Consider the following 22,726-nt stretch of genomic DNA (forward strand, 5'->3'; position numbering starts at 1 on the left):
ACGACATGCAAAAGTTATTTTGAAAGAAAGTTAAGACTTACAATCCAATATTATTCTTGTGGATATAAGAAATCCCTAATTTCTGAAATACCATAATCATTCACTTCTTCACATGTTGCAAAACTGCAATCTATTAAAATATTCAGATAATGTTCTAACATCTCTAGTGAAACTAAATCCTCTGGCATACCATCTGATGCACTAGGCCCAACATAGTATCTGAAATGTAAGAACAGTTCCTACTAATTTATAATAAGAACTAAGAATAATTTGTGACTCATTCGCTTATCTTGGAATGTGCTGAGCATATTGTTCAATAAAAGGACTTTATTAAAAAAATTCAAGCAAAGAATACTTTCATGAAATAATATAAATCTGATTTAAAAGTTTTAATGAATGGATCTGGCAGAATCGGTCCTTAAGGACAAAATATTTTCCATCTTAAATTTAGTGAATTTTGCAAGCTTATGCTTGCATTCAGGTTGCCATGAGCTTTTATCAGCTGCATTCAATGAATTCCAGTAAAAAAAGAATATGTTCATAAAAATACATGCTAGCTGCATTCAGAAAATTTGTAAGAATGTGTTTAAATGTCTGAGTACTATAACAAAATGTTTGAATATTTTTGAATAATTTGAATGCTGTTAAGGAAGTAGTCACTGAATTGTTAACTTGGACTTCTAATAGCTTACTGTAGCTTTTTCAATAACCTGCACCAGAAATTTTCCTTTTCAACATAATATTAGAAATCGATGGTGCTACTTTGGTAGACGGTTACACAGATTTTGGCGTTTTTTTTTTTTTTTTGCGAGTGATCCGACTTATGGTAAATCCATTGCTGGACAAGTTATTTATGGTAACCGATACTTTGTTGTCATTTTATTTAAAAAATAACACGTTTTATTATGCATAAATTCAGTGTTTTAAATATTATTCATGGCTTCTAAATATTACAAATCTAATTTAATTTTGTATTTTTATTTGAAATAAAATTTTATTGTTTATGATATTTTATATAATTTTATGTTTTGGATGATGTAATCAATGATGTCACCTTGCTTTAAAAATAATTGGTTTTAATATCTATAAATTTAATCTAATGTTTTAAACATTATTTATGGCTGTTAAATATTAAAATGAAATTAAATTTTGCATTTTTTTAAAAACTGATTTCATTATGTATGATTATTTAAATAATTTTAATTCTATGTGTGATGTAATCAGCTTCCTGATTGGTTACAGAATATTTGTGCATTAATGAACTGTAATCAGTTCCCTGATTGGTTACTGAATATTTGTGCATTATCGCACCATTTTAAAATTTTATTATTCATTTCTTAGATTAGATTTCATAGCGAACAGACATGTCCTTTTCAAAGATTAATGTTGTCATTGGTAAGTACCAAGACTTATTGGTATCGGAATAAAAAAATTGGCCTTTGAGAACTTATTTTGGCCAACCTGGCTTTCCTAATCAAAGATTTATCTATAAATTGTTAGAAGGATCAGAGGAAATTTATTTTAAATTTTTGGAGAAACGTCGCTAATTGCTTCTTCAGTAAAGTGTGAGAAATGTGGATCACAGATGAAGATCATTAAAAGAGCCAATTCTGAGGACGACCACATATGTTATTGTGGTCAATAATCACTGTAACGGTAAAAAAAAAAAAAAAAAAAAAAAAAAAAAAAAAAAAAAAAAAGTATTAGACATTTCTCCTTTTTTACTGGCAGTAAACTTCTAATTGCGGTCATTTTAGCTCTAGTGTACTTATTTACTTATTTTAAAGTGATATTTCAATTCTTTTAAACGTTGGTATGATGGTTTTTAATTCGATATTCAATTTAAGTAATATTTTAATTCAGTTAAACGTTGGCGCAATGTTTTTATAGTGGTGTTTTTATTCTATTTTTTTATAAAAGTAATAATTTAACCTTACTTTAGTATTTTATACTCGTAGTAAATGTATTTATTTACATTTGCCTGTCACTTAAAAAACAACGTTTTCAACAAAAATTAATCCATTATTTTTAACGATATTTATTTTTTTAAAGTTTCAAATACTTTACTATGTGTAAAATATGTAAAAAGATGGCTGACGATTGTAAAAAACCACGCCAACAATTACACCAAAGTAAATCGCCAAAAATCCGTGCAACCGTCTACCAAAATAGCACCAAATCAATATTGGTTAATTATAATTATAATAAGTCAATATATCAAATATATGACCATGTAACAAAATCAAGTCATAATTTGTCCGTCATATAGAACATAAAACTGTGTTAAAAATTATTGAGAAATTAAACTATTTAATTACATCCTGAATTATTTAGAACTGATTTTAAACTATTTCTATGATGCAGCTGAGAGTTAAAGATGATCTTTCATCAAAATTTAAATACAGTTTATCATCACAGAGCACCATTTCAGCTATTCAATCAATCTGTTCGGCCTTTTGTTCTTTAGGAGGGGGGGAAAACTAATTTTGATTTTAATAGTGCTTTGTGTAAATGCCTTGCATTGTTCTACTTACATATCTGACTTATCAAAGTAATTAAAAATAAATGTTTAGATTATTAATAAATTATCTATGCATATATATATATTTTATTAAAATCTAATTTATTTTATGTTTATAAATTACAAATCATTATAAACCTTTATAAAATGTAATACATTGAAATTATAATACATTATAAAACTTAATCATTATGTGTATTAATGTACTTTAATCACAATACATTGAAATAATTAAAATGTTTTAAACAGGTAAGAAACCTGCTAAATAGCTTAAAATTTTAGGAATTCAGTGATTGCTGCTGTAAAGCAACTTCAATTACAGAATTATTTTTAAAATGAAAAATAAGTAATCATGATGTAATTACAAATGTTAGGTGGTTAAAAAATTTGTTATCCTGGAATTAAAATGCTCTTAGTATACTATCAACTCATCACCTAACAAATTTGAAATTAATTAATCATTTAATAACCACTAATAAATTAAATTTTTAAGAGTTGCACATTGTAATAGCATATTTTAATAAAAACTAGCAGACTAGAAGCAGTACATTTCAAAAACTTTAATATTTTGGATCAGCATATGATGAAAATTAAAGTAATTTTATTAAGCATGTTTAAAAAAACTTTAAAACCAAACTGTAAGCATTTGAATTTAGCATATAAACTACTACCAATTGCTTAAGCTATTAAAACTTCATAGCAAATTAAAAATGTATTAATTTGGAATTTTGAAAGGGCATAGTTTAATCAGATTAATTTTGAAATTGAAAACTATCATGCATTAAAAAAAAAAAAGGGATATTATGCTATCAGGAAGAGGAAGGCAAAAAAATTGGGAGAACCTGAAGATATGAGAAATTTTTTAAAGTTCAGTTTTTAAAAATCAGTTTTTGCCATGCCATAAATAAATAAAAAAAAATTGTAGTTATAGATGTACAAGTTGATTACATATTAAATTCTTTTATGTATTGTTTGATATTTTGATTGTACTTTTAGTACTTCTTGATCAGTTTTGATTTTTGGAAAAGTTTTGGCATTTTTCATTCTGACATACAAATACAATTTTAACAGGAGGGGAAAAAATTAATCCAGAAGAACAATTGCAGTCCTGTATTTTGTAAAATGTTTCTAATCCATAATTTGTCTCCTTTCTCAGCAGCATTCACTAACTTCTAAACGTTATAAAAAAATAAGGATATTTCTTAAAACAGGAGAAAAGCAGAAAAGTGATATTCTTAAGTCAAAATTAAACTAGCATATTTTTGAAACACTTTGTATATACTAAATTGACTGCTCCAAGATGTGTATTTTAATATATATTATAGTTTTAAACTAAATTTATTGCAGAAAAATCTTCTTTCTATCCTACATATAAGAATATAAAACAAAACAAAAAAAAAAAAAAAAAAAAAAAAAAATCAGCTTCCAAAAACTATGATGTTTTCTAAAATTTTACTTCATTATCGGTACGTAGATAATTTTTATTGAGAATTCTATATTTTTCATTTTTACATATAACCCATTTTTCATATATTTTCTATTAAATTTTAACTGATATAGAAAATATGTCAAGGAATCATAAACTGATGTCTAATAAACATATTTAACAAAACTAGGGGGTGTAATTTTAACTTAATACATGTCAATTATATAAATTCAGATTTCTATAGATTTTTTTAGAAGTTAAAATATAAAATAAGAATGCATTAAGAAATATTATTAAATACAGAATTCATTCAGAAACTATAAACTAATATAAAAAATTAAATCACTTATGCACAGTCTACATTTTTTTAAATAAATGATTTGTATATTTTAAGGAATTTTTAGGACTTTTTTTTGGTCACCAGTTAACAACCATCAAAATAAATCTTATGTTTAGTTTTCCTACTACTGTAGTTATACCAACTTTATTTCACATTAATTTCTTAAATTTGATATACCAGCTCTTAGTTTAAACCAATCTGTCATACAGTAAAATAAACATTAAATCAGTCCTGTGTTAATTAAAATTGTTTTTCACATTTAAGCGACAGTATACTAAGTAGAATCTGTTCATAGAATTCATGAAATGGGAATGATTACGTTTGGTACCTAAAGTCTAGGAATAGATATTCATAAATGCACCAGAAAAATGAATTTTCATTCGTTTAATATTAAAAAACAAAATAGCTTACATCTGAATAGATATGAATTATGAAAATTATATCACATGTGATAACGTAGGATGTATAAACAATACACTTATATAAATAACAGACATACAGAACATTCACGTGTACAGAAATCTATGGTGCTAAATAGCAACACAGAATACATGATACAAATCCAAAGCAGAATATTTTTTAATGTACATATGTAATGGCAGCTTAATGGGAGAGGGAGAAAAGACATCTTTACAGATCCTTACAGCATTTACTACTACCAGGAGGACTTTGCATATTTACACTTCAAGTACCTAGCTGATACTTACCATTAGAAACAGTAACTAATAAACCCATCCCAAAAAGAACAGGACGTGAAAATAACCAAAGAATCGGTACCAATTTTGTAAAGCCATAAAAAATGTCAAATCAATGTACAGAATATCAATAAAAAAGACAGCTTGTAAACCTTTAGCATGAAATATAAAACTAGAAATAAAACATATTGCAAATATGATTTTATACATACAAGTTATCTACATTGATAAATGCCCTCTAAAATGCTGAATGGTAATTTACATGATTTAGATTTATTCTTGTGTGATGTATGAAACTATGTCAGTAACACCTGTCAGTTCGTCTTCTTCGTTTTCGGGATTCCTAGCTCGTAACAAAGTATCGATCATAAATCCTCCATTAGGCTGTGGCACTGGTGTTGCTACATATGGATTTGAAATAAAAGGAGGGACTTGCTCAGGTGGAGCATAGTTAGGCTGATACGATGGCCGAGGTATCCTTTCTTCACTTGCATAGTATTGATGATTTTGATAATACTCAGGAGACCTCGGAGGAGCATAAGCATCAGGAAACTGAGAATACAGTCTGGGAGGTATTCCAGGATCTCTCTGAACATGTGGAGGAGATCGATTTGAATATGTGTTGGGTGATGGAGGGCAAGGATAAGGTTCAGGAGGAAACCTTATTTCACCTTGATAACTGTCCACGGGTGGAGGTACCGGTCTAGGAATTGCTTCTGGTTCTGCAGACGGATTACCATAAAAGTGCTTCTTTTTTCTGGCTTCTGAGTATGAATCTAATGATATAAAACCTTTTGGGCTGCTATTTTGTGAGTATGTATCTAAAGGTGTGAGTTTTGATGGGCTGGAGTTGCTAGGATACGTTTCCACCAGGGATGGTTTCAATGGACTTGGTCGAGAGGAGTAGTCTTGGAAAGGAGCTAGTGAAGTATATGATGGAGGGAAACACTTTTCCTCAGGTGCAGTATATGAAAAACCAGGCAACTCTTTTGCTGGAGTATATTCAGCTTCTCTTTCATAAATAGCCGATTTGCTAGGATGTGGATTAGGCACACATGTGGTAGGAATTCTCTCTAATGGTACTTCATCATCACTGTCATCTCCTTCATCTATGTTACTGAATGGTTCCATAATTGTGCTTGTGAAAGGCTTGCGTTCAGGAGTAGGTTGAATAACTGCCGGCGTTTTATTAATACTAAAGGTCTGAGAAACTGGGAGATTTGGTTGAGAAACATTTGAAGGACCTGGGGCTTTTGCAGCTAATGGTAAGCTTTCTTTTTCTTTTGGAACTTCTTTATCACTTTCTTCTTCAGGTGTTGTACCATGTCCACTCTTTGGTGATTTATCATAAGGAATAACACAAGGCACCATTTTTGTAGCTTCCTTTTTAACTGTCCTGAGAGGAGCTTTATCTCGAACTGTAACAACAGTGACTGTTTCTCTAATTGGTTCACGGGGCAATACATTTGGAGCAATGTCTCTTTTCAATAACTTTTCTGGTTCAACTGATTTTGCAGAAACTTCTTTAGCAGATTCTTTTTCAGTTGGACATTTATCTTTCACAACTCGTTTAGTACTGTTCTCATCATCGTCATCTTCAGCAGAGTCTTGTTTGTCATCTTCTGATGAACTTTCCTCCTCTTCACTCTCACCTGAGACGATTTTGTTCACCCGTTTCCTCGGTGCAGATTCTCGAGAAGTGGATTCATCATCATCCTCACTACTAATGGCTTTCTTATTTATGTTGAGTTTTATTCGATTCCCTTCACAGCTTTTATTGACTTTCCACTGATCTTCTGATTCTTGACTGCTTTCACTTTCTTCGCTGGAACTCATGCTCTTTTCAGATTCAGAATCGGAGCTGACCCATTTACGAACCTTTGGTTTTTTCTTTGGCTTTGTTTCTTTGAATGATGCTTCACTCTCTTCAGAAGATGCTGCTTTTCTTCGCTTTGGAGTTCTATAATGATAATAATGAAATTAATATATATATCCCTTTCTACATTTTTGAAATCTAAACATAAACATTAACACATAATTTTAATATATATTTACTGTTCAATAAGTTTTAAAATGTACATTAACCACTTGCGCTACGATTAAACTTCACCACTGCGGTGCAGTCTGCTACACTATAACAAGCAGTAAAGTGTTTCATTCATGCTGCCCGCGTCTGCGAGTGCAATCCAGAGCTGTAACTCGAGAAATAAACTGTTTGAAATGAATCATTTCTTGACTTATTTAATAACTTTGGACGAATGGTAATATATTTTGCAGAGAAAACCTTTTTAATTAACAACAAACTTATTTATTTAGTATTCTAAACATTACAAAAAGAATAACATTCCGTGAGTTATCAAGCTCAAAGCAATATATAAAAAACATAACTGTTGCCACAAAAAATCTACATTATTAAATTATTGTGTATTAACTGAGTTCGTGCACGTTCCTAAACATAAACAATATCGTTGTTAGGCGACGTGTGCACCATATTATTTTCATTTTTGTGATAAATGCTTATTAACGTGGTGTTCATGTCGCTCGCGGTTTGACACAAAAGCGTCTCGACGTGCATGGCACGTCTTTTTAGCGCAAGTGGTTAAGAATGTTATTTTATGTCCTTGGCAAATATAAGGTAATTCTTTAATTTGTGAATTACATTCTATAAAACTATATCCTGCAATAAACCTACAACATTTTATTCACAATAATTTATTACTCGGGATATAAATTCCAAGATAAGTAATTATCTGAGATTCAGATAAGGAACCGATTTAATATTTTATATGTTTGTAAAAATGTTTTTGCTTATTTCAACAGTGAAAATTTCTTCACATGCAGAAAATTAATATTCAAATAATAAATGATGTTCATATATTTTAAAAAAGTCAGCACTGTAAAGTTAAAATCTCTTACATAGTATTTTAATTTCTAGAAATTCTATATCATTTTTCCAGGTCTTCCATTAAAGTGTCTACTGAACTTAGTTGTCCAAACTGGCAAATTTCATCTCCAAATCCATCTAATGCAAATCCAAATGTTCCAAAGGCTTATTATATGCAATGGCCACCTTAACAAGTTTAAATACCCTTTCTATTCTTTTATTTTTACACCTATATTACAATACTCGTCCCCTTTCCAATAGGTTGATTTCGTATTATATGTATAAGGAATAGTTTCAAGAATAAGAATATATTGAAATGGCATCATTCTTATTAAAATTTTTTACTTTTCTATTTACTTTTTAATATCAGAAGCATTTTTAATTTTGCTGGTTCCTGTGAAAGCTTTTTTATGAAAAAATTATAAACCATACAATATCTCTTTTAAAACTGAACACTTTCTGCTCTTTATTAGTATTTCCTCTTTTTATGCAATTCAAAAGATTTTTCTTTTGGCATTATGATATTGCTTAGTTTTGTGATTTGACATCTGATTTCTGCAGATTAATTTTACCATTTATTTACTTACAAGTCAAATGAGGAGAATTACACTATTCTTAGCAATATACAACATAAAAGATATAAAAATAGATGTGCTAATTTTACTGTATTATGAATTTCAAAGACGTCAGTTATTAATTTTGATTGTTCTTTTTATTTAAACAATGTACTTTCTAGTTTTATATTATGTCAAATCAAAAGCTTTTAATATCTAATGTTAGCAAGAGGAGAAATACATGAGTAAATATGGTAGAACTCACTTTTTGGGTTTAGGTTCTTGCCATTCTTCCTCTCCCTCGTCTGATGATAATTCTCTGTAACTAATATTCTTTTGTGCTGCTCGTCGAGTAACAGGCCTATATGTGTCACTTCCTTCCTCATCCCAATCTTCATCTAAAACAGAAGATTAAGAAAGCATTAAAAAAATAACAAATCATAAACATTTCAATTGATTCTCAGATGTCACAAAATAATATATTTAAGTAAATAGATTTATAAGCTTACACAGCAGTGCTTGGTATAGTAAGTAATTAATGCCAGGACTTAATTGTAGATAATATGGAACTGCTTATAAAATTGGATATTTGTGTAAATATGGCAAAATTTAATTCATCAATTAGACTCACCAAAATAAAATAAAAGTATATTGCACTGCATTACATTTAAAGTAATGCAAAAATATACTGAACATTATAATGTACTCTCTCTCCCTCTAGTAATTTAGAAAGTAACATATTCTGACATTTCATCCTAACGCAAAGATGATGATTGGTGGGGGATGCAGTTTCTGTACTGTGCTGTATAATTTATTGTTTTAAGTAATGGTAGGAGTAAAAATTATTCTTTTTCCAAGAAAGCAGTAAAATATGAGATGGATATTATTACATTTTCTGAAATAAATCTTATACTTTTCAATCATTTATAATTGATAAAGTGCATTTACTTTATATTAAAAACTTTTACTTGAGGAATAATTTGAAATGTGTTTAACAAAACAAAACAAAACAAAAAAAAAATTAAAAAAAAATAATAATAAAAATAAAAAATCCCACTTTTATAAAATATATGAGGGTAAGCTGAAAATTTCTCAGCCTGACCCAGAGATGGTGCTCCAAACAGCAAAAATTTTTTTCCTGCCTGGATGCACGTGTCATTAGTTTGTATGACAAGTTTCAACATGCTTTCTCAAGTAGTTTGTTTATATGAATTTTCATAGTAGACGTCTTGCATGCTATTTGTTAAAATGGATAAACTTGAATATTGTGCAGTCATAAAATTCTTTGTTTTGGATGGACTAAGCCCTAAGGAAATTCATCCGAAGTTGAAAAAAAGTTTACGAGGGACTCTGCTCCTGCCATGTCAACCATTAAAAAGTGGGCAGCTGAATTTAAATGTGATCGACCATCCCTCCAAGATGACCCACGTGAAAGACAGCCAAAACCCGCAACCACAAGAAAAAAAATGCATGATAGGCAAGTGAAGGTGTGTGAGATAGCTGAAGCTCTGGGGATATCAGATTTGAAAGATCTGAAAAAGTAGTTTTAGTTTAACTTCACCTTCCACATTTTAACGAAGCAGCATTTAATATCTCAAACATTTTATACAAATAATGTAACTAAAACAAACAAACAAAAAAAAATATTACCACTCAAATAAATCATAACGTTGAAAATCTTTTAATCTTTTCATCATAGGAAATACATAAATTTTTATAGATAAAATATTGCTCAAGATATAAATAGAATAAAAGAATGAATATTATGGCTTGTTTAAGTTTATTTTTTATATTTAAAATCTTTATTCAACTAATACATTTAAAAAAAATAATGAAAGATAGTGAGTGTTCTTGTATATTTATCAATACACTTATTTTACTATGGAATATAAGCAAATCATAAAATAAGTTCACCTTACCCAGGAAATTTCTAAGAAAGGTATTTTGATAAATGCAATTGGCATACCACACATTAAAAGCAGAAAGTAATAGTTCCACTGTAGCATTAGTGATTAGCTGTTATCAGCTTTTAGAGGATAAATTCAGGTTTTTAAGTGCTACTCTCTAGGAGGTATTAGAACAAACAAAAGTAAAAACTCAAACAAGTAAACATTTAGAAAGTGTTTTACACGTTTAAAAGTTTTAAAATGTAGAAGAACGCTTGAGGCACGTTACGGCCGCCCTGTGGAAGTTGCACTTGAACGCGCTAGACGCATTACGGACGACGAAGAAGTTAAAGCTTTTTTTTAAAATAAATATTAATCTTTTTAATAAAACCCCTAATTAATGGCTTTTGAATCATCTAGAATGAAATACTAGACAGAGTAGAATTACCTGTAAGAAAATGTCATGAAAGCAAAAGACACTATTGTTAAAATATAAAGTTAAACTCTTAAAAGAATTTGATGGATAATACTGGTTTGACAAAAATTGTGTTGGCAAAAAAACTGGATATTTCTGTAACAACGCTAAAAGCGGTTGTTTATAACAGGAAAAAAGTTGAAGATCAGAAATTTGTGGACAGTCTGCTTCAAAGTACAAAAGAGCAGAATAATGATATTGACAGCAATGATCATTATTAAGGCAGAACATTCAATTCAATTTAATCAACATTTTATCTTTCATCAAACATTAAAATTATAAACTTAACATGAACATTTCAATGATAGTCTGTTAATCTTTTCTACTATTTCAGTTCTCTGGTTGTTAAGATTGTATTACAACCATGAACATTGAGACCAAATATCTCGTACTAACCTGAACTATCTCTTCCTCGTCTTCTTCTTCTCCCTTTTCTTCTTGCCTTCCCTCTTGTTCTAACTATTCTCCATTCACCAGAGACTCCACTCTCTGGGTCCGATTCATTACTTGATGGAGGTGGAGCATGTTCAGAATCAGTGCTTTAATCATAAAAAGAATTACAATTATATACTGAAAAACCTGGATTTAAAACAAAAAGCCTTAACAATATCAAAATAATTCTCATATATTACGTCTTCCTTTATAAAGTATTATAATATGCAATGAAAAGTTTCTCTACCTTCAGTTGGTGCAAATGTATTTAAAAGTTCCTAATGTATTTCCTGAATATGATCATAAATTCTTTATTGATTTAATAGGAAAAAACATTAACTATTCAAAAACTGAGTTAACTTTTACTTAAATTCATTTAAAAGTTAATTCTAGATACAGTGCAGCACAATCTATACGACTCTCATTTATACATCTTTTACATTTATGTGCCATTTCTTCTTGGCCTCGATTCAGCCCTATTTATTTTAATAGTAAAATATTTCTTTTACACATCACATACACATTGTTATATGTCACATTTATTTGACTTACTGCACTAGTTTTACATTATGTAGTCCAAACCTTTTCAAGTATTTTTCTCAGAAATGGGAATAGAAAAGGAAACAAAGGCATGAGATTTCACAGTCTGGTGTAAAGTTGAAAAACCAATTCATAAATAAAGGGAATACTTGGAAGGAAAACTTTTTCCCTTTAGAACAGAAAGCTGAAATTATATAACTATGACCAATGGTTGCAAAAATAAAGGCCAGGTAAGGACTTCTTTGGAATATATATATATATATATATATATATATACACACAGTTAAAAGTCGTTAATCCGGACTCGTCGGGACTTAAATCTGGTAAAATGGCATGCAGAAATTATAAAATTAAAAATATGAAGCCGTAATTTATGAAATAAAGAACAATTATGATCTAAAGGGTATCAAAATTTACAAAAAACAAAAAAAAAAAAAAAAAAAAAAAAAAGAAGCTTAATATTTATTTGTTTACTTTATTAAACATTTCTTTCAATGTAAGTTAAGTTGCTTCGTTTTTTATGTGATAATACATTCTCTTTAATTCTTTAAACAGACATAATTTCTTGTTCAGTTACAAAGTTCTGCTGTTCAAGTCCTAAAATTGCTGTGTCGAGAATACCGACTAATTTGTCAATTGAAATTTTTTTGTTTTCAAAAACCTCGGTTACTTTCTTTATAATTATAATGACGAGGAATTTGATTTAAATCATATTAAAGATGGAGTACATCGAGATGAAATACTACATTTAATAAGGAATTATAAGCCAAATAAAATAAAAACATCTGCCCTGAAGATAAGGATAGTGCTGACATATCAACTTCCAATTCATAGCGCGGCGCCGCGGCGTTAAAGATAAACAAAGGATATGCGTTTATCCATTTTTTGTAGCAATTCCGCTTTTTGTTTAATGAACTTCGAAACATACTTTCGCTTTGTAGATCATTTACATATTAATAAATATATATCAGAAATTCTATTTGTCATAATCGAAAGTTCAAGCTTACTTTTTTATAAAATTGCTCTAACAGTCTGCAAAAAATAATAAGCCGGATCCAATTCGAAGATTAAGGAACAACGCAATCTGCAACATTAACTGAAATAGATAATTAAATAATTTTAGCTTAGCTTATACCGTCCGTTATACATTAAATGCGCACTTGTAAACGTATTTTGCGCACGCGCACAAGCATATTCCCAGCCGTAAAGGCCTTACGCGCATGCGTCGCGCAGAAAGTTTGAAGCTTTGAGGTCCGGATTATAGCTCATTCCGGATTATGGGTGTCTGAATTAACGACTTTTGACTGTATATGTGTGTGTGTGTGTAAAATACAAAAATATAATGGGAATTTATAAAGAAATTAAACTTAATTGAAATAAACTGACAACAGACCTTTAAATTACTAATTTTCAATTACAGTACAACCCCTTCATGGCATCTGCACTTGCAGCATCTGAATTGCAATAACTCTTCACCAACTGCTATGTAGGATTAAAACAAAGCACTCTAGCATTATAAATACTACTGAAACTATTGCATACACTCTTTTGCTACCTGCGTGCTAGCTAAATGACATCTTTTGCTTGGCTGCTTCCATTCGTAATTAAAATTGTGGGGTGCACACTGTTCCCACTGTGATGTGTCTGAATGGAATAATCAAAAGTAATAAAGACATGTTCGGATTACCAAGTATGCTGTGATTTTTCAAATGTTACATCTAGTTAAAATGCCACCAGCATGTATGCCGTTTATAGTATTTACAACACAGCAACTTCCAGATATGATTATTAGTGAATAAGTTCTACTAAATTCTCTCCTTGGATCAATTTATTATTACATATATAACATAGAGCTAAAAATTCAAAAATTAATTGATAAATACACACATGTCCATAAAAGTCTTGACTTCTATTTCACAACCATTGGTGAAGCAACCATGTGCTTCCAGTTATAAAAATATTTTAAATGACACCAATATTCATGTTTCAACATTTTTAAATTAAAGAAAGAAAAACAAATGTATAAAAATTAAGAAATGTAACTTTCACTACAACCCTCATCCCTATTTCCATATTTAAGGAAATGTTTTATTCATGATAAAAAAAAAACACAAAAAGTGTGACTCGTAAAAGACAAATATTTAATTTTTAAATTTGAGATAACTTTCCTTGCAAACTCTGGACAGTATTTCAATTTGTAGCAGCTGTAAGAGACTTCAAATTTAACTATGATATTTAAAAATTTTTTCTTGCTATGGTAATCGTATTATGGTTTCGTGTATTATCGATAAGTTAACATATAATATGATACTCAAAAGTACAAATTCATACCTTAGCCCTTTATATTCCTCACCACTGTCTTCATCATCATCAGTAAAATCTAAATCATTTAATTTTTTGCTTCTTCTTTTTCTGGTTTTTGTTTTCGGTATTTTTGCTGCAAATGATTTGTCGCTGTCATTATCATCAGGAGCACCTTCCTCAGCTTCTTTAAATGCTTCTTCAGCCACTAAATAATTATAATCACATTTTTGAATGAAAGAAGGAAACGACTACTTATCAGATAATTACATAGGCATTTTTTTTATTAAATTGTATATTTAAGATTGCATTAAAAACACAAGTTACTAGTTCAGAACACAATGAAAGTACCTCCGTGGAATTTTTATAATCAGCAAAACAAACAGAAAATTTTTTTTAAATAATAAATAATTTCTTAGCTAAATGCTGCAATTAAATCAAAATTAAAAAAAAAAAAAAATTCTCAGCATAGGTTGGCCCACTGAGTTAGGTGCTTTTTTCTTAAAGCACCTAACCCAGTGGGCCAGCTGTTTCGTTGATGACAAAAAGAAAGAAAGCATACGATGGACTTGGCACCAGAATTCATTTTTTAATAAAAAAATTATGAATAACAGTTTTATAGTATTATTAGATAACATACGTCAAACACATTATGTTCTCCGTTTTGCATTATATGCATATATAGTATATATATATATATATATACAGAGAGAGAGATGCCAATATTTGTGGAAGGATATTGGCGATACTTACTGAATTACGATCATGATGCTTGAGCCCCCAGATTGAATGGAAAAGATTCAATAACATAAACCAGATATTACACCAAATAAAAGAAAAAGTACTTGATGAAAGAAAAAGATTAGAAAAATCTCATGTGGCTATCAGGTGATCTCCTACCAATTTCATGTTAAGACATGGAATTAGTAGAATAGCAAGACCTTTAAACAAACTATCACTTTTGGTTGATTGCTTGTAAATAAAATCTAATTTGTTTATAAATTTCATGGCTCAATGTTTAATTCTAAATACTATTCACTTTTTATTATTCTATTTAATATACTCCCGCACAATGGACAATAACTATATACATAATCATGCACATGTGAGTTTTCCTGCTTTGATTTGAAACATAATAAATCAATAATATATCTTCTGGTCATACAGTTTTTCAGATTCAAGACGATCATAAAATTAACAATCTTAACATAGCAATAATGACATTTTTAAAAGCATAATATCTTTAGAATTCCAGATACAGTATAAGTGTTGCCTTGCATTTCTTTTGCAGTCTTTTCTCAGTTTATGACATCAGTGATAACTTTTCTTACTGATTCAATATAAAAGTGAAAAGAACACAGAATTGGCAATTAGGGTTAACACATTTAATTGCTTCATAATGAGAGCTTGTCTTCATTATAAACTTATTCTTGCTATATTTAGCATAATTCCATGAACATATTTAATGCTTATAAATGTGATATGTTGTTTTCAATCACATACTCATTTTAAATATCAAATTTGAGAAGATTTGGATTATCTCCTCATATATTTTTTTACGAAAGTTTGATCAGAGCTTCAAGTAAAGTACAGAACAAAGTCTGAAATCTGGACGTCCATTATCCGAAATGATCTAAAATCTGGACCTCAAAACCACCAACAACGTTTTTTCTTGTAGGCTTTACGCATGCACATTTGATTCTCCCTCCACGCATAATAAAACATCTGGTGAGTCCTGATTATTAATTTCACTTCCACACTAAATAAAATACCTTGTTATTGAAAAAATTAGGCTTAAACTCTGCCTATTTCTTCCATACAATGCTTAAAATCCATAATGCCAATGAATTGCTCTAAGGTATTAATAAAACAGCCTATATTATTTTGCTAAGCAAAACGTTTCTCATCTGCAAATTCAGTTTTTAATTGATCAACATCAACAGACAAATATTTTAAAAAGATATTTAAGAAGAATTAAGAATTTTAAGATGATTTATTATGTATGGAATACAAAAAGAATTCACCTGCTTCAGAATTCACTTTTGATGGGCTTTTTGCTTGAAAACATCATGACTGCTTTTTAAAACACTCCTTTGGTGGAATGAAACTGACTTATCCGTGAAGCTTTACCTTTAACTACTTATATAATAGTGCTGCCCTCTTGGCACAATTTCCTGATTTTTTACAGAAGAAAAAGAAAGATGATATACGTTATCATTCAATTTGGTAAAAGTTACTTATTGGATTACAAGTTGCCAATTCTGGTGACGTAAAAAAAATCAATATTTATTTTAAGTCAGCAAATATTATCAACATACCAAAAGAAAACACATTTTGGCAATTCCAAATACAAATTTAAACTATTAAATATGGTTCTAAACTCTGCATTGCACACCTGTATGATCATTATCGAGCAAGAACAATTAAGTGTTAAAGTATATAAATAAATAAAAAAAATTATTATGTACAAGGTTGCCAGAGTCTGGCATATTCTGAAATCTTGATGAACTTTCATTATGGCAGTTAGGCTAATAGAAATCTACAACTTTTTCCAAAATGTAAACTCTAGTTTCAGAATCATCTGTCTGGTTTTTACTATTATGAAAGTCGACATTAAATTTTAATAATTTTAATAAATTAAAAAATTTGTAATAAATTTAATAACTGTACATTTAACAAATTTTATTGGGGAAAGAAATACACATTACTAGAAACATAAAATAGAAGGGTACTAAAGAAAAGACAGCAAAGTTTACACACAGAATTTTCTATCTGTAACTTAATATTAATAAACCATAAATTGTAAAATCAGTATTTTCATCAGAAAAGAGATGCTCTATGGATCCAATCCAGGGCTGAGCACCAAATGTGTTTTAAGGGCAGCAAAATATTTACAGTTTAAGGAAGATAATGGGCAACAGAAATTATAAAGGTGGTAAAATTTTTAGAATTTAAGACTCGCAGAGTTTGCACCATGTGGCAAAATGTTAACGATAAAAATTCGACAGAATTCTCTCTACTCCAAATTATTCATTTATCCTGTTAAGAACTCTCAAAGGGTTAACTAACAAGTGCTCAGATATTTTGAGCTTTCTGAAGGAAACAATACAACTGCATCAAAAGCTGTTCAACATTTAAATCCATGAACTGACTTCAGACATCTTGAGCATTTAAGTTAAGAAAATGTCAAGGAAAACCTTGCAGAAGTAATGAAGGCTGAAGCTAATATAAAGAAAGCTATAATAACCACCATGGCTGTTTGTATTGTCACAAGTGAAGGAGACATCATTTTCTCAAAGCATATGTTGATGAGTAAAATCATTGCACGAGACACCGAAAACTCCTTCCACTGAATTTTATTCAATCAATTATCAGTAGACTATAACAATAATGAAAAATTTACCCTGGTTATCTGTTATAGTTATGAAATGATAATGGGTACAACTTTTCTAAACTCATCCTGTAACAGCTAATACAAACAGTGCGTTTTGTAAATCGCCACTATCACCTTCCGTAACTGAAATATTACAATTGAACACAATATAACACACGATATGCTGATTTTTTAAAATTTTATTATTATTATTTTTTTAAAAAATTTTTTTGGGGGGTAATTTTGGAGCAAGTAAAGTCGTTACACTTTCATTACAATTTTGTTTCTATTTTTGGAGAACTTTTTGCTTCTTTGAAAGTAACTTACTTCTTGGCAAATATACTTATTGCAATGGTTTTTGATAAAATTATGCACAAACTCCTATACAGATAATTATTCCTTCAGGTACCATATGAAACTTAACAAAGCTCACATAGTAGCATGCACGACATCAGCAAAACAATTTGAATCTATTTGACATATCAGATGTGATGTTAACGCAACATTTAATTCAATATAATATATTGATTGTGACATCAGCACAGTTTATGAAGTTAAACTTTTTAACTTTTGCTCACTCACAATTCAAACTTGCCATTTTCATCAGCTATTTTTGTCACAATCATAATTCTGTAACAGTTAGCACTATTTGTATATAAACCTATAAGTTTTTTCATTATTAATATGAGTGTTATATTAATCATTACTTTGTATTATATGTATTAAAAATTCAATCAGAAGCAGCATGTGGAGAGGGACTCTGAGTAAGTATATTTCTTAAATTTTAATAAAGTTTAATATTGTGTGCAGTATCAGTTTATATTTTAATATTTACCTTTTGATTACTTCGCAGGATGTCTAACGCTTGTTAAAATGTACTTTAATGCAATCAAAATCCCGAGAACAGCAGTTTTAAGAAAATGTAATCATCTAACATTCCATAGTGTCGCTGAAAATGAGAACCATTTCAGAAAGCAATTAAGAAGAAAACAAGTAGCATTTTCGAGCAGTGCTGTAGTGAAATATTGCAAGGGACCAATAACTGTTCATTTTGGCAACTTTCAAAGAGTTGATTTAAAACAATAAGCCTCAAACAGTTACACAACTTACATTGAAAATAATCATGCAACTTAATTTCCTATTCAAAAATTCAATTCAAATGTTAAATTTCTCAATTATGATTTCTTATAGAGTAAACAAAAAAAAAAAAAAAAAAAAAGAAAAAGATGTACCAAGATCTATCATAGACAGAGATTTTGTTATATTTTCCACCCTGTGTATCAGTATTTGAGTCAGATATCTGATTTCATGTCGGCAGTCTAATTCAATAAATTTCATATTTAAAACAATATACAGACAGCTGGGAGGGATAAATAACTTAAAAAATTCTTACAAGGAACATTAATTTAAAAGAATGTACAAACTGAACACATGACGGGGAGACAACACATGATTAAACTTCAAACAAAATTTGATAGGCAGTAATATGATTTTTATTTCAGCAGAGTCATAATATGGCCATATTTGCCTAATGACCTGATGGTCAATGGCCAGGCATTTGATATTGTGTATATATAATGTATTGATATTGTGTGATATATGGCCATATTAAAAAAGAATAGCTGAATTTGTCTAATCTTTAGCTAGTACTAAAACTTTGATTGAAAGAGTGCTTTTATTAATGACTAAGAATTGGACAACAGAAAAACTTATTTTGAGTTGTAGCCCAGAAAAATATAAACAAACTAAATTTCATTTCAATTCTTTATGTGAAAACTTTAAAATAACTGAAGAAAATTTCTTTAAAAATACACACTTCTGAAATACAAGATATCATGAGCTCAGTAACAATATTTTTCCTCAATACAAGTTTAAATAAAAATCTGTTAAAATCCCTGATACGCCGATGTACCCTATCACACTTATTAGTAATACAAAAAATTAAAACTAATGAATCTACATATGCCAACTAAAGGTACAAAACTATACAAATAAATAAAAAAAAAAGAGCACAGATGCCAACAAAAGTTTAAAAGCACAAATAAATGTATCATATTTATAATGACAGAATTTATTTACTAGAATCCTAGTTCAATATAAAGCTAACAACATATTTACGAATTGGACAATTTGGCAAAGTACATTTTCTAAAGTTTTTACATTATTTTTTTTTCCTTAATAAACTTAATATGTTGAAATGTATGACAATAATGTTATGAATTTTGTATTTGGACAGATAATGTTAGTGGAATTAAAATTGTTTTATTCCCCTGTGCAATGTGACACGTGACATATTTTAAGAGAAATTTAGGAGCATGAGCATATGCCGGAAAAGTAAAAATTTAGGAGCATGTGCATTTTAACATTGAATAACAGTTTAGCTAGGTAATTTGTATTGAAATTGAAGAAATGTAATTGAATCAATTGTTAGCTGTAACCATAATTCTTTCCTCTTGTTGGTTTCCAGAGATCTCGAGAAGCATAGAAATTACTACAAAGCTTTCACGACCGATTGAAAGCTACAAAAAGCCAGACAGAGAACATCTCAGCTCATTTGTTTAGTTAGCTGCTGCTGTTATTGTTGATCAGATTATCTTTCTAACTGCGCTGTGGATTACATTCTATTTAGCGTTTTAGTAGTTTGAACGATAAATACTGATTATTACTGTGTGATATTGCGAACACTTGTACGAATATATCTCAGGAAAATATCTCACGAAATGACGAAAATTCCAGTGTTCTGTTATATATTTTTCTTTATAAGAATAAATTTTATTAACCTTTTATTAGACTTGTGCATTCAATCTCTTATGAACCCGTACACACACAACAATACAAAGATGAAACTGTTATTGTTAAGTATGGTAAAGCAGGCAAAGGTTACTTGCTTAAAGGTAAGGATGCTATTACAATGAATGAAAAGTGCCATGTAATCATGTTAATTATCCCGAAGGAAGTCATGAAAACATTCGTGTCATCTAGCCCATTCACTAGAATTTGAATCCAATTCGAGTTACAGTGAAACCTTAGGTCATGAAGGTATTTGTCATCTGAAATATTAGTAAACCGAAACTATTTTTTCATACAAATAAAATGGGTGAATCCATTCCTGGACTACAGACAATCACCTATTTAAATTAACAACAAAACTTTGTGCCCAAGTTTATAAAACAAAAACCAATGGAAAATAATTAAATTTAAGAGACAGAAAATGAAGAGCATAGGAAAGATCCTGGGTGTTAATTCGAAGTTATTCCAAAACACCTTTAAAAGTAATTTTTTTACAGCTTGGGTGCTCATAACTTGGGGCTTATTTTGCCATCTGAAACATTTTTAGTTCAGATAATTTATTTATGGAACGAAACATGATCTAAATATTCCACTGTACCAGTATTTAGTAGCAACATCATGAAACATTTCAGAGAAAATCAAAAACTACAAATGGAAAGGCTCAAAATTTTACATTTAACAATGTTTAATTTTCAGCTACTTAATTTGAATTTTCACTCACAATCTCAGTTCTCAAATCCTTGAATTCAGAGGTATTTATCAAACTATTTATACTAAAATATTGTTTAGCCAATTAAAGATATACTTACATTTTACTCCTAACATTTCTTCTTGTATAGCGGATGCAATCAATTCATCATATTCCTTAAACTGATAGTTAACATTTCGTCTAGCTCGGACAGAACGTTTTCCATACAATTTCTTTTGTCTTTCCTCATCAGATGAATCCTTTCTCCTATCCCGTTTAGTCTCGGTATATTTATCATCACCATCTTCTTTAGAGGATTCATCTGATTTTTCTTTCTTTTCCTACAAATACAGAGATTATTACAAATTATTAAGAAATTAAATTTTTAAATGAAAATGTATGACAAAATAAGAATAAAAATTTTAACCCTGAATCCTTTTGATTCTCTCAGTTTATATTTGCTTCAGAATAACTTATAACCAATCAACTGTGTACAAGCCCTCCCAAAACTGTAATTTTAGCTAAAATTCACCATATAGACGTTTTTCCTTCAAAATAGGTGATAACACATAGAAATTAATCTTATTTCAAACATTTGTTGTTAAAAGTATGAGACATACTATCACTTAAACAATAACAAAAAATACTTTGGCTAGATGTATAGTAAATGATCATAAAAGTGATTATGATTTACGGTGTAGCTGCCATGGTTTTACTGAATAAATGTTATATTATATTTGTATATGCCTTATATATAAATGTTATATAAGGGATATTTGTTCCAATAAAGCAGCATAAAATACTTGATATATGTTTTGATTTTAGAATAGAAAGCTAACTTTTTTTTAATAAAACCTGTTAATACATAAAAATATGTATTTCAATATCAATGAAAGATACATATAAAAATATATATCTTTCATTTATATTGAATTTCAGAATGATTTAAAAAAGAGAATGTTTAAAAAAAATTGCTAAAACTATTAATTATAATAAAGTAGCGCAGAGTTACAATAAATGTTTCCTTCTTATAGAACTTGTAGGAAAAAATTCTTTATGATGCTGTTGGAACTGTAATCAAATCATGGAAATACATCCCACAGTTAATCAGAAACCAAATCAAAGTAAAGCATTATTACATGCCTTTAAAAAGGCTAGTTTTTACAATACATAAAGCTAACAAACACAAACCATAAATGAACCAAAAATAGAAATCATGATTCACCAATACATAAAAAAGTTGTAATTAATGAATGTACATTGCAGAAGATGTTCATAAGCAGACCAAAAAGCAAACTTAAATAAATGAAATGAAAAAACAGTGACATAAATTAAAGATTTGCAAAATAGTTAAATATGATTTTTTAGAAAACTGCTAATAATATTGGTTGTGCATGTCTGGGTTGTTTTTAATGAAATATATCGTGAGGGGGGGGGAATCATTATAAAATTTTGGAGTTTCTTATTACTATCATGGAAAATTTTATATTGGTAGGAGAAAAACACATTAATATGCAAAAAGTGGAACAGTCAGTTCATAAAAAAAAAAAGGGAAATATTTCATCTATATTTAATTAATTCTTAGTTTTTCTTCAATTTTAAAATTTCTTCTGGTACATAGAAGCAGGGAAAATGTAGTGCATTAGATGTTTTGCAAAAAATAGGCAGCTGAAATTTGTAAGCTTTGTAACATTCTATCATGATTTATTGCAGTGATATCTAAACATACCATTAGAATACAACACTACTTAAAGAATTTCCTGTCTTTTTTCTTTTAAGTATTGTATATTCGGGCATATAATGCACACTTTATTTTACAGG

At 29.2% G+C, this 22,726-nt stretch overlaps 1 protein-coding gene across 1 annotated transcript in view; it reads right to left on the minus strand.

Annotated features, from left to right (window-relative positions):
* Positions 1-3,408: 3,408 nt before the first annotated feature.
* Positions 3,409-22,726, minus strand: part of LOC118187328 (uncharacterized) — a 62,821-nt gene continuing 43,503 nt past the window's right edge. Inside the window, 5 exon segments of the mRNA XM_085826625.1 lie at positions 3,409-6,942; positions 8,686-8,818; positions 11,178-11,320; positions 14,085-14,262; positions 21,027-21,246. Of these exon segments, the coding sequence (XP_085682751.1) occupies positions 5,256-6,942; positions 8,686-8,818; positions 11,178-11,320; positions 14,085-14,262; positions 21,027-21,246 (2,361 nt within the window). The 3' untranslated portion in view covers positions 3,409-5,255.

This window comes from Stegodyphus dumicola, chromosome 11, assembly GCF_044657685.1.
Source record: "Stegodyphus dumicola isolate Sdum_Otavi_A_Nest chromosome 11, ASM4465768v1".
NCBI classification, from domain to species: domain Eukaryota; kingdom Metazoa; phylum Arthropoda; class Arachnida; order Araneae; family Eresidae; genus Stegodyphus; species Stegodyphus dumicola.